The sequence below is a fragment of the Mus pahari genome, chromosome 16 (assembly GCF_900095145.1).
Source record: "Mus pahari chromosome 16, PAHARI_EIJ_v1.1, whole genome shotgun sequence".
NCBI classification, from domain to species: Eukaryota; Metazoa; Chordata; class Mammalia; order Rodentia; family Muridae; genus Mus; species Mus pahari.
Genome location: NC_034605.1, coordinates 67,044,739 through 67,061,238, shown reverse-complemented (window position 1 = coordinate 67,061,238; position 16,500 = coordinate 67,044,739). Strand labels below are relative to the sequence as shown.

Genomic DNA, 16,500 nt, shown 5'->3' with positions numbered 1-16,500 from the left:
TCTCTCTCTCTCTCTCTCTCTCTCTCTCTCTCTCACACACACACACACACACACACACTCACACACAAATAAAGTATATTTGAAAAAACGTGGGCCCAAAGCCAGGTATGGTGGTACATGCCTATAATCCCAGTACTTGAAAAGCATAGTCAGGAAGATAACAAGTTTGAGGCTATCCTGCTTATATAATGAGGCCCAAAACAGAAACAAACAAAAAATTTAAACTAAAATTAAGCAAGTAAGCATATAACCTGATGCAAATGACTCCCCCTAAATGATGAATATTCAGCTTTTCTATTTTGTTAATACTTTGAAATAGAAATAATACTCAAAAGAGCAATAAAGCAGTTCATATTTTAGACAACTATTTTAGGATGAATTCTACTCTAAGTATTTTGCTACTTCCAAATATCTTAATAATTGTGCAATATTATACTTTTATATTAAAACTCAAAGTATTCTTTGTTCCTTTGAACAAAGAACACTAAGATAGACCAATAACCTGATAAAGTGCTATCCAGTCTTGTATTTCTTGGTTTACTTGATATAAACTATCATCTTTATAAGACTGGATTTAAAGTAATTTTCTTGTTTTTCAGTTAGGTTATCCAGGGCTTGCTGTAGTGGAGTAGCTATGCTTTGAAGGTGCCAATATTGCCCTGACTGTTGTTGATTATGTTCTTTTGAGGACCTTTAGCCCTCTGAATGGTTTGGTCCCTGGATGTTCTTGTTGTAGTAGGTATTGAGAGGAGGGTGAACCTCCATGGTCCTGGTGTTGCAGGCCTCTCATGGATATCCTTGGGCTGTATGGTTTCAGACCTGCAGCTTTATGTGGTTCAGAAGTTTCGGGTCTGATGAACATGGGCAGACAGGTGGCAGGAGAATAGATATCCCCCTGTGATGGCTTGATACTTGATAAAAACTTGCAGAGGCACTAAAAAAGTAGCCTGTCTTTCCCATATCACAGGTAAAAAACACATAAGAAATCTTTACAATTCAGTGAGAGATGAGATTTTACATTTTAAAGTAAGATAAAGTAAGTCACCTAGACTAAATTATTTGTAGACGTGCCTTTAACAGAAAACTGAGACTTTTTCTAAAGTAACCTACTACCTGGAAGCAAGTGAAGATCATTTGTGGTGTAAGATCTTTAAATGCTAGAAACTTTCTATGATTATGAACATGCCCTGCCTTTTTGCTGCCCTATGCCATCTTCTCTGGAAATATCTGCTTTTTATAGGGATTGAATTGTTTATTTTACTTAATTTTACTTGATTTGACTCACAATGGTTCCATGTGTCCAACTAATTGCACTATGTGTAAGATTGTCCATTTTCTTATTTCTCTAGTTATTTATTCTAATTCAATTAGGTGGTACCTTGTTAGGACCTATTATACATGTCAGTACTCTGGGGAGACAGCCCTACCTAAAATACATTTTATCTACTTTCTCAAATGCTGATCTTTCAAATTCGATGATTAAAGATCTATTACTCTGGTGCAAAGTCTATACTTACCCTAAGAATAGTAAGGGATAACATATCTATGCAAAGGTGAGTGTATTCAAGAACATGTTTCAAAGCAGAAAAAGGAGGACTGGAAGGGATCTAGATGCAGGACCACAAGTTGAGTTAGCAAAGTAGAGAGGCCAGGAAGGTCTGCTTTTTTGTTATAGCCACAACACTAAATGTGAATGGATTAAATTGTCATGTCAGAGTTATGTTTAAACTTAGTCAAATGTTCTTGCAGTGTTAAAAAGTGTTATGCCAAAAACTAACAAGTAAAAGCTAATACATTCAAGAAATGCTGTTAGACCAGATAGCTTAATATGAGAGCAACTTAATAAGCCAAGGAAAGACATTATCTGGTGATAAAAGGTACATTTAGTGGCTGGAGAAATGGCTCAGTAGTTAAGAGTATGCACTGCTTTGCAGAGTTCAGTCTCCTGCACCTATTTCTGTGGCTCATAATCCACCTGTAACTACATATTGAATACATCTGATGCCCCCTTCTGGCCTCTGTAAGCACTTTCAGATACACACACACACACACACACACACACACACACACACACACACACACACACTTTCTTGAATCTTTAAAAAGGTATAATTCATTAAGAAAATATAAATGTCATGAATCTGTATATATCATTCTAAATAACAATTAATTAGCTGGCCATGGTAGTGTGTGCCCTGAATACCAGCATTTGGGAGACAGAAGCAGGTGGATCTCTGTGAGTTCAAGGACAGTAAGGACAACATAGTGAGATCTTACCTCCAAGGAACAAACAACAAACAAAAACAACAACAAAAAGACTGAATAAGACAAGCCAAAATAGTGAACTAGTATTTCCAGAGCTCTGTCCTCATTTCCTGGAGTCAATTTATTGTAAATGGTGAAATCATTGGCTGTGAGTTCCATTAAAAGTGTATTTTAACAGAGTATGAACACCTCAGTTCCATCTTCAAGTTCCACGTGACAGAAGGAGAGAACTGATTTTTGAAAGCTGTCCTCTGACTACCACAGCATGCACTTGCCACCAAAAAAAAAAAAAAAGAATAGATAAATGTAATTTTAAAAAATTAACTGTATTATAATGATCTGGTTTAGAAATCAAATGAACTAAGGTCAATTAATTAATTTCAAACTGGGTGTGGTAGTGCACAGCTATAATCTACTGCAGTGTACAAGCAAAGATCAAGATCATCCCTTTATGGCGTTTATTACTAAGCTAGCTTTGACTCTGGGAGGCACCATGGTTAAAAAGCTGCCTCTGATGAGCCTGGTCAAACAACAGAATGCTTCACTTTCCAGGAGCTGGGGACCAGGAGAATGCTTGCTCCAGTTCTGCCCCTGATCTTGACAGTGTTCCCCTCTCCTGCCTACAGAACCCCTGGATGCTGACCCTGAAACACAGCAGGCAGCCGCTCAGGGCTTTACAGGCTGCCTCTCTTCTGTGAGATTTGGCTTGGAAGTCCCACTGAAGGCTGCACTGAATCAGGACCAGGCCAGAGTCACTATTCAAGGCAGTGTGGTCGCTGCAGCTCATTGTGCAGGAGGCCCTGGCTCTGCAGAGAGGAAACTGTCTCCAGGGCCCTCTATGGGTGCAGGTGTGTGTAGTCTCCTATGTCCCCAGCCTTCCTACACACACACACACACACACACACACACACACACACACACACACACACACACAAAAACACACACACACAAAAGCATGCACACACATGTTTGCACACACACTGCAATCTGCTCCTCCTGGCAGTTTACAAGTCCCCTGCCTCTTTCCCATTTCTTCTGCAGGTCATTCTGGATCCGCAGAAGATAGACAGCCCCTTCCTAACACAGACAGGAGTGACCCTGGGGTCATTGGAGGTAAAAAGACTTAAGCCAGTCTGGTCTTTGCATTATTACTACTTTGACAGTGAGTTAAATAGTGCAATAGAAAATGAATCAACATTTAATGGTGAGGTCAAAGAGCTGTGTTTGAGTATTATTGGATTTTCTTGAGTTACTGTTTATGAATTACCTTCTCTAGACACTCTTAGTGTAATATTGGTAATTCTAAAAGAACAATTACAAAATAAAGTTCTTAATATGAAGGTAACTGTGCTGGCAGAACTACAAGTAAATTAAGCCATGGCTTGTGTTTTAGTATACAACCTGTGGAGTATAACCTAAGATTAATTAGTGGTCCTGAGGCCTCCCACTCAGTTACCCTTACTTCCTGCTGGTTCCATGTATAGCTAGGTCTGAGAGCCACTGCGATTCCTGGTGGGTTAAGGGTTTAGAACATTTTTACCTGAATCTCAAGTATCCACATAAACTTAATAAATGTCACTGTAATAGTTTTTGGTAATAAAGATTGTCTACTGTTATACTACCATCTCAAAAGTGTAGTTTCATAGAATGTATGCAAAACAATTTCATAGATTGATGAAATGTCTCAGTAGATAAAGCATTTACTATGTAAGCATGAGGATCTGAGTTCTTATTTCCAGAACCTACCTAAAAGAGACAGTAGCATGTGTCTATAATCATTACACTTCTAAAAGAAGCTAAAAGTATGAGAAATACATAGGCCAGATAGTCTGACATACACAGCAACGTACAATGAGAAACCCTGTCTTGGAAAAGGTAGACGATGAGGACTGACACTCAAGATTGTCTTTTGAACATGTACACTATGGTACAAACACATTTGCACAAAACACACACATCAGTACAATGTACCTGTTTAATTAGACTAACTAGCATTTATTCTACTTTAGTGTTAAGTACTAAATACTTTTTAAAACTTCCTTCCAGTTTACTGAAGGGCTTAAAACTTGTGTATGTGTCTTCTTTTAAATCAAAGAGCATTTGCTCAAATATAATCATGCTTAGGGAAGAAGTCCAACAAGTCTATCTCAACGTAGTAATAACTGAGAACGGCATCAAACTGTTATAGAAGTACATGACCTTAAATCTTGGGGTTTGGAGCTCCAATATGACAAAGTATTGATTCTGTTCGACCTAACCTACTGATCAATCAGTGCTGTCAGCCACACCTCTACTCAGGGCTCAGTATTCTTCTTATTATTATTATTAATAATAATCATTCCATTCATTTACATCTCAAATGAGATCCCACTTCCTGGCTACCCCTTCACCAGCCCCCTATCCCATATGTGCCCTTCCCCCTCCCTTTTGCTTGTATGAGGGTGCTCACTCACACACCCACACTTTCCTGCCCCACCATTTCCACATCCCCCTACGCTGGGGCATCAGACCTCCCTGGGACCAAGGGCCTCCCCTCCTATTGCTGTCAGGCAAGGCCATCCTCTGCTACATTATGTATCTGGAGTCATGGATCCCTCAAGATGAACTCCTTGGTTGGTATTCTAGTTTCTGGGAGAACTGGGTGGTCAGGCCAGCCTATGTTGTTCTTCCAATAGGGTTGCAATCCCCCTCTTCTCCTCCAGTCCTTCCACCAGCTCCCCTACCAGGTTCCCTGAGCTCAGTCTGATGCTCGAGAATCCACAACTGCATTGGTCAGTTGCTGCCCTGACCTCTCAAGGAACCACCACACTAGGTTCCAGTCACTAAGCACCTCTTGACCACGGCAACAGTGTTGTGTTTGGTGTCTGCTGATATGATATATCCCCAGGTGGGGCAGTCCCTGACTGGCCATTTTTTGTCCCTGTTCCTCCTTTGGACAGGAACATTTCTGGATTAGTATTCTAATTTGTGTTTTTCCTCTTCTCTCTCCAGGAATAACAGCAGTTGTGATATTTATTTTGCTCTGTGTGTCTGCCATAGCCATACGGGTTCATCAACAGAGAAGATTACACCAAAAGAATGAGTCAACAGTTTCAAAAACTGAAGAGTGCTAAGACTGATCTCAAAAGTGAACTATGAGTTGAAACAGAAGCAGTCTTCTAGGGGACCATGGCTAGCCTGTCTCTTGGCAATCCCATTCTTCCTGGGCCAGGGAGTGCCCAGTGCCAGCTTACAGAGGACTAACCGTCTCAGTCTCTATGAGGCTGGCTCCTTTCCTCAGCAAAACTCTTCCTCCTAGCAATTTACTAGCAAGGGAATGTGGTCATTAATCATGGCTGAGTAGTTTCCCCAGGTTTAATGCTCTTTTCTAAATAGGGCTTTAATTTGTGTAACATTTATGAATTTTAGCTGAGAAACTAAGTAACCGTCAAGCTATGGTCCTGCTTAGAAAATGGGACAGAACTTTCATTCAGATAAAGTTAAACAGATGTTGGTTGGTTGGTTTTGGTTGTTGGGTTTTTTTTGTGTGTGTGTTGTTGTTGTTGTTGTTACCTGAAAGCTTATCTGGGATCTCTTTGTTGCTCTTCTGCTAACGTGTATAAAATAGAGCTAAATAGCCTGCATCTCCATGGTTCTGGAATGCAGGGTCAAGTGCCCTGTTTAAAAAAAAAAAAGACAGCAACTTCCCTGTCTGCGGGCCAACACAAAGAGAGGACTGGAAATATTCTTGGTGCATTGCTTTTTACTAGCCAACTGTTTCTAATCATTTTGATAAATTTCAAAGTTGAAACTGGTATTGAATGCTACAAAATTTTAATGTTGGTTTTTGTAATGGGACAAAAAATTAATAGGTAACAAGATGGATGCATAATGAATAACCACTAAGAAAGGATGCTGTTTTCTTTGTAATTTGTAATTATAGGTTTTTATAAATTATGATCACGTTTTAAACTAAATTTATAGCCATATATATTGCTTCTTACTCAACAACACCCAAGTTGAATATAATCTTGAACTTATTTACTCCAAACTTATTTATTGAAAGAATCTGTCAGCTTTTCTTTATTATTCTGTATTTCTATTTTTTAAAAGTTGTTACCAATATGCTTTGAATTTCTATGACTATCCTGAATAGATACATCTTCTCAATTTATTAGACAAATTAACCCCAGCTGAAGAACCCCCAGTCCTTTTCCAAAGTTGGAATTGCTTTGGGCATAAATCCTGTATATCATCCTCTCTGTCCAGTTTTATAGTGTAAACTGAAGGGTGCTAACTCCAAGGAAAGATAGCATGTACATGATCTGCATTAAACATACCACTGTAATCACAAGTTTATGATCACAGAAACATGTTTTCATAGATTCTTATAATTTGAGTATGTACTAATAACTTAAGTATGTCTCACTAGGGTTTCTACACACACTAAAAACAGAGGATGGAATTAATTTCGTGGAGACAGTTGCAGGAACTAATAATGAGGCAGTGTTATCTGTTAATTGAATGAACTAATTTGTACCAGTTACAGTAAAGTCAATGATGCTACATTCACCAGGATCCAGATACTGATTGTCTATGGAGGACTAATGAGGGTGAACAGCTCATCCATATCTGGGAAAGTTTGAAATATCCCACTTCAACATTAATACTTCATAATGGAATTTCTATCTCATTTGTGTTATTCTAGAAAGAAGGAATATGAATCTCCTCTGTCTCAAGTCTGTTCCTAGTATTCTCATTTTCATTGATGTTTATGTGGGGTGAGGTTTTCTATTTATATTGTATTATTGCATATAAGTGTGATTATATACATGTGGGAAACACAACTTCATAAATAATATATGTTCTGTGGGTTTCTTCTCATGAGCATTCTTAGAATGAGGACACTGTCTACAAAAATATAGCTACATTTTATTAGCCAATATAAGCACCATGTAGTCACTATAACTTTTACAGACATATATCTTATCTCACAGAAAACTTTAGAAGCTGGAATTTCACAAGGTTCAGGAAGATAAATTATCACAGCCCACTGTTCCATACTTCAGCAAGACAACAAAACTAAATCATCAAATTGCCTTGATATGTCATCTACTAACAGTTTTCCAAGATGGCTTTCAGACTTTGTCTTTTTATTTGAAAATAAATTCATTTTTGAGAAATATAGGGAAACTATTTTAAGGGAAGTTGTATAAAAATAAATTCATTTTGAGATAAAAAATTATTTTAAGGAAAGTTGTGTAAAACAAATTATAAGGTAATTTTTCCTAATTTGCACAAATGTATACAAGTAAATTCATTCTGTACTGGTTTAACATAACATAAATGAAAATAAATCTTTACTAATTGCTAGGTCAAAACTATATGAATGTACATTTTTAAAGTTTTGTCAGAAAACAAATGTTTAAGAATATGCTAACTCGGTCTGTTTTCAGTACTTCTGCTGTTGTAATGAAAATCCTAAACATTCTTTGGATATATAGAGGTTAGTTGCAAGTCACACCCTTCTATGATAGAAAACTAAAAGTAGTTTCCCCAAAATTTTGTTCTCAAAGAAGAAAATAATCTCTAACTATTGTTATAGTATTAATATACCTTCCCAGTGAGAAATTACTCTACCCACTTAGAGATTAATAAAGAAAAAAACTTCAATGTAGCACATGTCTGACTCTAGCTAATGCCCAAAGAGAAACTAGCAGTAAACAGATTTCACTAGCTGATATACACCATAGGTTTAGGCATATTATTTATGCTGTCATGCTTAAACATCTTTTAGTTCCCAGCCCCAGGTTACACTTTGAACAATATAAACAGAGACAGGAGACTTCAAGTCTGCCCACTTGGGCAGTTGGGAGATTTACGCAGCAAAGATACTGCCAGAATTATTTCTTAAGTGTTGCTCCTCTCCAGCAACTGTTACCCAGGTTAATCTTGCCCACCTGACAGAATTATGCTCCTCCTACAGTGAACTTAATGGCAACCAGGAGATGATGGGTTTAACCCTGCGCTGCCCCCTTGAGCTGCTCCTTAAAAGCCTGTTCTTTGTGTGTGTGAGTGGGAGTTGGAGTGGGGAATTAATGGCTGATTATTAATCAGGGTTATCTCCTTTTGTTATGGGAATGGAGCCTAAGAGGAGGTCAATCTTAAGGAATAAACATTAGCAAAAAATTCTCAGCAATCCTAAACTTTATAATACAAAGCTTTCTTTCCTACAGTTTCTAAGAAGTCTAGTAAGTATACCATTTATAGTACAGTCATATGAAAGGCAGTTCTTCTTTAGATAACTTCTTCTTTGTATAACTTAATATTTCCTAATCAAGATTATCATTAAGTCCTTGATAGCACCAGTTTTTATTACTTCAAGTTTCTTCTGCATCAGAATGACACAAACATTCCACTTAGAAATCTTCAGCACTAAGAACTTCACTAAATGACATTTTCCGTCTGGAGAGATGATTTAAAAAAAAAAATTAAAAGGTATGACGTCTTGAAAATGATCAAAAGTGAATTTGATCATAAGGAACAAAGAGAATTCATTTGGAAAGACAATGGGTACTCTGCTCACAAATGCATTATTAGAGGAACTTAATAATATATCTACATTCTCTTCCACTTTTATGAATAATATAGAACCTTGGATCATTGGGAATTTTTGTATTTTCCTGTGGTACACCTGGTGAGTATTCAGCCCCAAAAGACAGAAAATGGGGCTTTCCAAAGCAGTGAAACTACAGGTTTAGCTTGGAACCTTGGGGTTTGGTTTGGTTTGGTTTGGTTTGGTTTTATTCATGATTGCTGTCCCCCTTCCCGCTCCCCCACTCGCACAGTTCCTCCTCTTATCCCCTCTCCCTTTCTCCTCTAAGAGAGTGGAGGCTCCACCCCCTGGCACATCAAGTCTTTGCTAAAGGGGAAAACTTGAAGAATTTGACTGAATTAATATTTTTTAAAGAAAGAATCAAATGGAGAAGGTACTAAAACTATGCTTTCGAAGCTTCACCCCATATTTTCTAGGTATTTTTGAGTTCAACAGAAAGTTCTGAAACTATTACCACACCCCCACCTCAAGAGTTTGCTTCTATCACTTGTCCCAGGAGCTTTCCTCAGAAGACAGTCTAGACACATTCAAAAGTTGTTAGGAATCTCTGTTATAAATGAGTTGAAGGGTGATGCCTCTGGAAACAACCCAACTTGTAATGGATGGAAATCAGTAGATGGAAAGATGGGGAGGGTGTTCTGTGGAACTCTGAGATGTCCCTCATGGAATTGACTCTTCACATAATGAACCATTATTGCATTTAGCAGACCTACCACCATGCTCTGGGGAAGAAGCTGGATTTGCAGTTCCCTACAGTTGCTACCTGTGGCCAGCAAAGTCTCCAGAAAAATGAGTGCCTGCTGTGGTGATTTGAGTAAGAGTGGCCCCCATAGACTCATGTGTTTGAATGCTTGTCCCATAGGAAGTGGCACTTTTAAGAGGTGTGCCCTTGTTGAAAGAAGCATGTCACTGTGGGAGAAGAGGGGGGGCTTTGAAGTCTCAGAATCTCAAGTCATTTTCATTTCTGCTGCCTGTGGAGCTCTCAGGTCCTGCTCCAGCACCATGTCTGCTTGCATGCAGACATGTTTCCCACCATGACAATAATGGACTAAACCTCTGGAACTGTAAGCTAGCTATTAAATGTTTTCCTTTGTAAGAATTAGCATAGTCATGTTATAAACCATGTTTATTACTTTCACAGTAATAAAACTCAAGCTAAGACATCTCTCTTGTTTCTCATCACAGCAGTGATGTTGAGATTTTGTCCTAACAAGTCTGAATCAATCTGAAAACTCCCTGACAAAACTAGGGTTTTCAGGCACTTAAGATTTATCAAGAAGAGCCCATGGAAATTGGTGAGAAATGGAAACTTTTGAAATATTAATTTGTGAACTGCTTAGTTAAAATAGTTATAAAAAGAACCAGAAGTGACGTTAAGGTATAGGGAATACTAAAGATCATTTATGACTTAGTTTCCCAGCTGTAAGTGCCATTTTGTCTTTGACTTTCAATGATTTTGTATGGAAATTATCCCTGGGACTTTCTCAAATCATACCCTACACCTTAAAGTTTTACTCATACTCTGAATGCTGTTGACCAGAGACACTCTTCCCACTACAAAGACCTGCTTCCAACACGTCTCTCAAGAGGAACAGGTACCGCTGGTAATCAGCGTGTGTTTTCTAACTTAAAAACCCTGTACTTTATTAAATTGATAAGTTATTAACAAATGCATGAGCACATTATTTTAAATGCTAATATAACTAATTACTAGTCTTACTAATATACACTAAGAACTCACATTGAAAACTTTAAATTGAACAATTATTTGAGTATTCGTGTTTATTACATACATAAATATAGTTAATAACATGAATAAAATATGTCCATAATTGTAAACATTTAATATTTAAAATTTATGCTTAGGCCACAATCTTGAATTATTTACTGCAAAAAGTTTTTCACTCCTAAAACATCTTCTCGCTGTGTCTACACCTAAAACAGATATGTAATTATGAGTTTTCTCTGCAACTGGCTGTTTTTTTCTCTTCTTTAATCTCAAACTCAAAGTTTACAGTACTGTTAAAACATAGTTTACACTTAAAATTGTCCCAGCTGGTTTTTATATCAACTTGACACAAGATAGAGTCATCAGAGAGAAGGAAAGGTCAATTGAGAAAATGCCTCTGAAAGATCAGGCTGTAGACAAACCTGTAGGGCTTCTTCTTAGTTAGTGATTGATATGAGAGGGCCCAGCTCATTGTAGGTGATGATGCCTCTAGTTTGGTGGTTTTGGGTGCTGTGTGATAGGGCAAGACAAGGAAGATATCACTCCCTCTTGTATTCTTACTGAGACCATTTCACTTTTGAGCTCCTTGAAGGAGAATCCCATGGAAAATTACCCAGCTCTGCTCTAGGAACTCAAGGTCAAGATGCCATATCTAGCTTATCTTAGTTTGTGCAAACCTCCCCATTTAGCTAACCAATTAGCTTCTTGTGCAGAACCCCATCCAGTTAATTGCTTATCTTATTTTCTGCTAAATGCTTGCTTATTCAAAGATACCTACCCCCTTACACCTGCAGAGATACCAGCATGTGGTTTTGTCTTTAAAAACCCCTTGGCCTAAATTTCTGGGGCCACACATGTATTTTCCAAATACATGAATGTTTTTAGAAAAAAGATGAAATAAAGACTAATGATTGGCTATAAACTGTGTCTGAGTGGTCCTCTCAGCTGGTTTCCTCCCTGTAATAGAAGAAAGCAAACTCAACAAGCCATGAGGAGCCAGTCTGTAAGCAACACTCCTCCATGGTCTCTGCATCAATTCCTGCCTCCAGGCTTCTGCCCTGCTTGAGTTGCTTCCCTAATTGCTTTCAGTGATGAACTATTATATAAAAATGTGAGTGAAATATACCTTTTCCTCCACAAATTGTGTTTAGTCATAGAGTTTCATCACAACAGTAGACACCCTAGATGGGTTGTTTTTAGGCTTTCAGCAATGTCCCGTCCTGACTCAAATAATCATGAAGGATCTACTGCTTTTCTAGGCAGACAACACAGAAACTCCAAAATGAAGGCATTTATCATTAAATTATAAACTTTGCAGATAATGTGTCTGACTCTTTATAATCAAACATAGGAGTTCATAAAAAACTTGTTAACTCTTGGCCTTGTGCCTGAAGTTTTTCTGCTCTGTGTAGGTATCACATTGACTCAGCTGAAGAAGTCTCCTCCCATTCTGTACAAAATGCTGTAGAGTAGCTCTATTTAGCTACTATTCTGCATTTGTTCTGAAGCAATGCATAGCGTCACACAAACAATACAATATCATGCAGAGGGAACTCAGTAGCTTCAAATTTTTATCCCTATCCACCTACCTGTGCACATGCAATGTGGCAACTAATTGTTTTGATGTCTCTGTAGTATTGCCTTTTGGGAGCATCCTACAGTCAGAATCACAATGTGTAGGGTCTTTTTTGTTGAACAATCTGTATTTAAGATTTTGCCATGTGTTTTAATGCTAATATTCCAATATGGAAGTGCTAAGTTTGTCTCCCTTTTCATCTTTTGAAGAACAACTTAGTTGTTTCCAATTTGGAACAATTCTATGTATAAAGCTACAATACAACTTTATATTCTGGTTTTTATGTAAACATGCCTGCAACTCATTTAGGTAAATTCCCAGGAATGGCATTGTTGAATCCCATGGTTAGAATACATTTTACTGGATAAAACAATGCTAAACTGCCTTTCAAAATGATGACAGAAGATAGTGAGCTTTTGCCTACAGAAATGTTTTCCGTCCAAACCAGTGCAATCCTGTGCTAATGGTATAACTTGAAGAAAGGCCCATAGACAAACATACCTGGTGAGGCTAAGTTCTTTGTCTAGCCCCTAACCTAGTCATATGCATTAAATAATCTCCCAAAGTGTTACGGAGGTGGTGAAATTACTGCTACAGTTCCTTGGGTGTTCTATACAATTTTAATATTGAAACAACTGGAATGATTACCTTTTAAAGAGTAATGTATGAAACTGAGTATGGTAAAAAGACCAGTAATCTTGATATTCAGGAGGCTAGGGTAGGTGGATTGTGAATCCAGGGATATTCTGTGATAATTGAGAAGACTCTGCCTAAAGTAAAAACAAAGCAAAAGCCAACTTGTGTGACATTTGAGCATAGGAAATATTCATGGACAAATGTCACTCTGAGGGTATTCATTATTGTGTTAAATATTATTTTCTGTAGATTCAATTAGCAGGAACCCATGAAAGAATATAGTAGAAGTTTGATTTATTCTTATTTTTCAACATTGGATGGATTAGTGAAATCACTTGACTTGGATTTGGGTTCCAAAAAAATGGAGTTTTATTTGCTGTAGGAGCCTGAAGAGAGTCGGAAAACAGATGGATGAAGAGACAGAAAGAGCAGGGACTGCTTTTCCAGCAGGTCAGAGAATTACATGGATCCACTTCCCCTGAGTAATAAAGGCAGAAAGAATGCTTGGCAATTGTACCAGTCACAAGTAGCACATTCACTAAGATTTATTCTATAGTGACCAATTGTTTTTTAAAAGAAGTACCTCATACCTTAACAGAACATTCTGATAAAGCAAGTTTGATCTGGTAACACTGGGTTGATGGTCAGTGGACATCTTCTAAGGAAATGTTTGATCAAGGCTCTTTTAATGAAGAGATTTGGGGATTCTCAGCTATCTGCCACTAAGTATTCTTGCATTCATAACCCTATAGGATGCATGTCATGGTATTAGATTATCACTAAACATTCAAGAGACTGTCATACATATGTTCTGTAAGAATGTCATCTGTCTTATTAATTATGATGATTAGCTTTATCTAATATGTTGAGTAATCTTTTGGATTATGGATCAGAAGTCTTCACAAGGTAGACATTCTAGACATACTGTGAGCAAGAGCATGTTAACTGATACTTCACAGTAAATGAGCCTACTAAATATCTTAATATGTCCATCAAGGTAGAAAACCAATCAAGCACCTGGCCATTAGGATTCAGAGTTGGTATGAGCAAATTTTTTCATCTTTCTATGATTGCAACTAAAACCTCCTCTTAGTTTTTTTGAAATATAATTGAAACTTACTTTAAAAATGGGTCTTTTCATAAAATATTCCCTGAGTCAATATATTATAGGAAAAAAATGTTCATTGTAGCTTAGCTGTCATTCCTACTTAATGTATGTGAATACAAACCTTAGTAACCAAGCACAAGGATAAACCTAATTTATTTATAGCAATGAATAGTAAATGCCAGAAAACCTGTATTGTCTAGCTTAAAATATTCCCTAGAATGTAATATTTCATATCTATGGCATTTGTAGTAAAACAAAAGTGTATACCTCTTGGTATTTATAACACCAAATCTTTCGATTATGATATCTTGGCAGGAAAAAAACTGAAAGTTTCAGCCTTTAAATAAATGAATCTTAAGCACTTTGTTGTATAGTTAAAATTCTAGCATTGAACTAAATGAGTTTTCATCTGCTTACACCTCCATGGTTTACTTGTTAGTCAGGTGCCCCCATAAATATCTGTAACTCCAGCTCCTATGGAGACAGAGAGAGGAGGATTGCTGGAGCGCTATCTGGCCTCCAGTCTAGCCTAGATGCAAGCCTCAGCTTCAGGAAGAGATGCTGACTCAGGAATAGAGTGTGATGTAAGAGGACCCGACACCCACTTCTGACATATTGACAGGAGTTAAACACATAAGCACATGCAGATAATAGATAGATAGATAGATAGATAGATAGATAGATAGATAGATAGATACATACATACATACATACATACATACATACATAGGAGAGAGAGAGAGAGAGAGAGAGAGAGAGAGAGAGAGAGAGAGAGAGAGAATAAATTTTAAAAGTAATTCCCAAAGGGCTGCCTTGCCTGGCCTCAGTGGGAGAGGATGCACCTAAACTGGCAGAGACTTAATGCATCAGGGTCTGAGGAAACCCAGAGTGGGTCTGGGCATACCCAGGGTGGGCCCCACCCTCTCAGAGGAGAAGGGGAAGAGAAATGGCGGGAGAAACCCTGGAAGGAAAGACTGGGAGGGGGCAGCATTTGGGATATAAATAAAATGAAACAAATAAGAATAGAAATTCAAAATATTGGATAGAAAACATGATATGGGTTGACGATATGAGTGTGTAAAGACAGGAAAAAGTGCAAGGAGAATTATGAGCTATCCATAATTGTAGCTAAGTCCATGTCTTAACCATAATGAGTATTTTATATGCGTACACATGGTCCAAAGCTGCATAGTAGTGCACTTTGTAGGAGAAGACAGGAGAGTCAGGAATTCAAGCTTATCCTCAGCAACACAACAAGTTTGAGGCTAGCCTAAACTTTATAAGACTTTGTCACAAACAACAAAACATTATTATATTATATTAATTATATTATACATTATATGATATATTTTGAATATGTAGAGTTCATTTGATATAAGACCTAGCTCAGTAAAACTATTACTAGAATATTTAAATAACTATTAAGGAGAGAAGTTTTCAACCTTCAATTCTGAACATTTTCTTGCTGTCTTCCTTACTAAAAAGATAATAATGGATATTGCTTTAGTATCTTCTGGCATCTCACTGTGAGCATATGAAAGTCTGATCTGAGAATGACAGGGTGACTTTTGAAGGGTAAGTCTGGTGATGTGCAGCTAAATGAACTTTCTGAAAGAAACATGAAGCAAACCTCTCACTATGTGTTTAACTCTATGTGAATACTTTGAAGGGTCAGGAGCATCTAGATGGCTTCACTATCAAGATGGAAGACATGTCTGACTCTGAACTGGGAGTAGGGTGGAGTGGGGTGGGGTGAGACAAGAAAGGGTGACTGGGTTTCTCCATACTCCTTGAGTTTTCAGTTTATGATACTGTTCCTAGGGAATCTGACTGTGCATAGTGAAAAAGTAAAACTCACTCAGTCTGGAAGAAGAGATATCCAAGAGGACATTTTCCAAACAACATAGCCAGGGCTGGTCTGACAAAAGAGTTTTTAAATGTTCCTTTTAAGCTTGATTTTCCTTTGTTATACTGAGAAATAGTGATTTACTCATATTCATCTATGTGACTGAGTAGTAGAATTTCTGACTCAAGATGATGTTTTAAATAATATTTCTCTTCAACAGATTTAATCTTTGAAACATGGAACAGGTTCTTGCTCATCTGAAGATAGCTCTCTAAAATCAGAAGTTTATTCTCCTTTAAATTGCATTGCCACAATTATAATGGAGAAATCTTTTCTATTCTAGTTGAAAAATAAATTCCAGCCTTTAAAACGTGAATAAACGCGGCCTGAGCAGGTAGTAGAGCCATCTTTGCTCCAGTGCACTGCCAGGGAGAGGGCGGCCTGCAGAAGCAACACAGCTGCTGGGAAAGATCCCATATCTGGCTCCAGTCATCCAGCACCTTTGCTGCCCAAGGAGGGGTGTCCGCCCGGGAGGAGTCTCAAGGCCTGAGCTGGCAGGAGAGCCATCTTTGCTCCGGTTCGCCTAGACTCCAATCTGCACTGGCGAGAGTGAGGACAACAGAAGCTACACAGCTTTGGGATAGACTAAAGCAACCTAACTTCTGGGACAGACCCTGTTTCAGGCTCCAGAAATTTGGGCACCTTCCTAGCCTTGGTGGCTAGTCTGTGCAGGTGAGTGAATAAA

General features: G+C 37.9%; 1 protein-coding gene across 1 annotated transcript in view; it reads left to right on the top strand.

Annotated features, from left to right (window-relative positions):
• Positions 1 to 5,378, top strand: part of LOC110333709 (contactin-associated protein-like 3) — a 140,292-nt gene extending 134,914 nt beyond the window's left edge. The window contains 3 exon segments of the mRNA XM_021215387.1: positions 2,892 to 3,113; positions 3,307 to 3,378; positions 5,257 to 5,378. Coding sequence (XP_021071046.1) covers positions 2,892 to 3,113; positions 3,307 to 3,378; positions 5,257 to 5,378 — 416 coding nt within the window.
• The last annotated feature ends 11,122 nt before the right edge of the window (positions 5,379 to 16,500 follow it).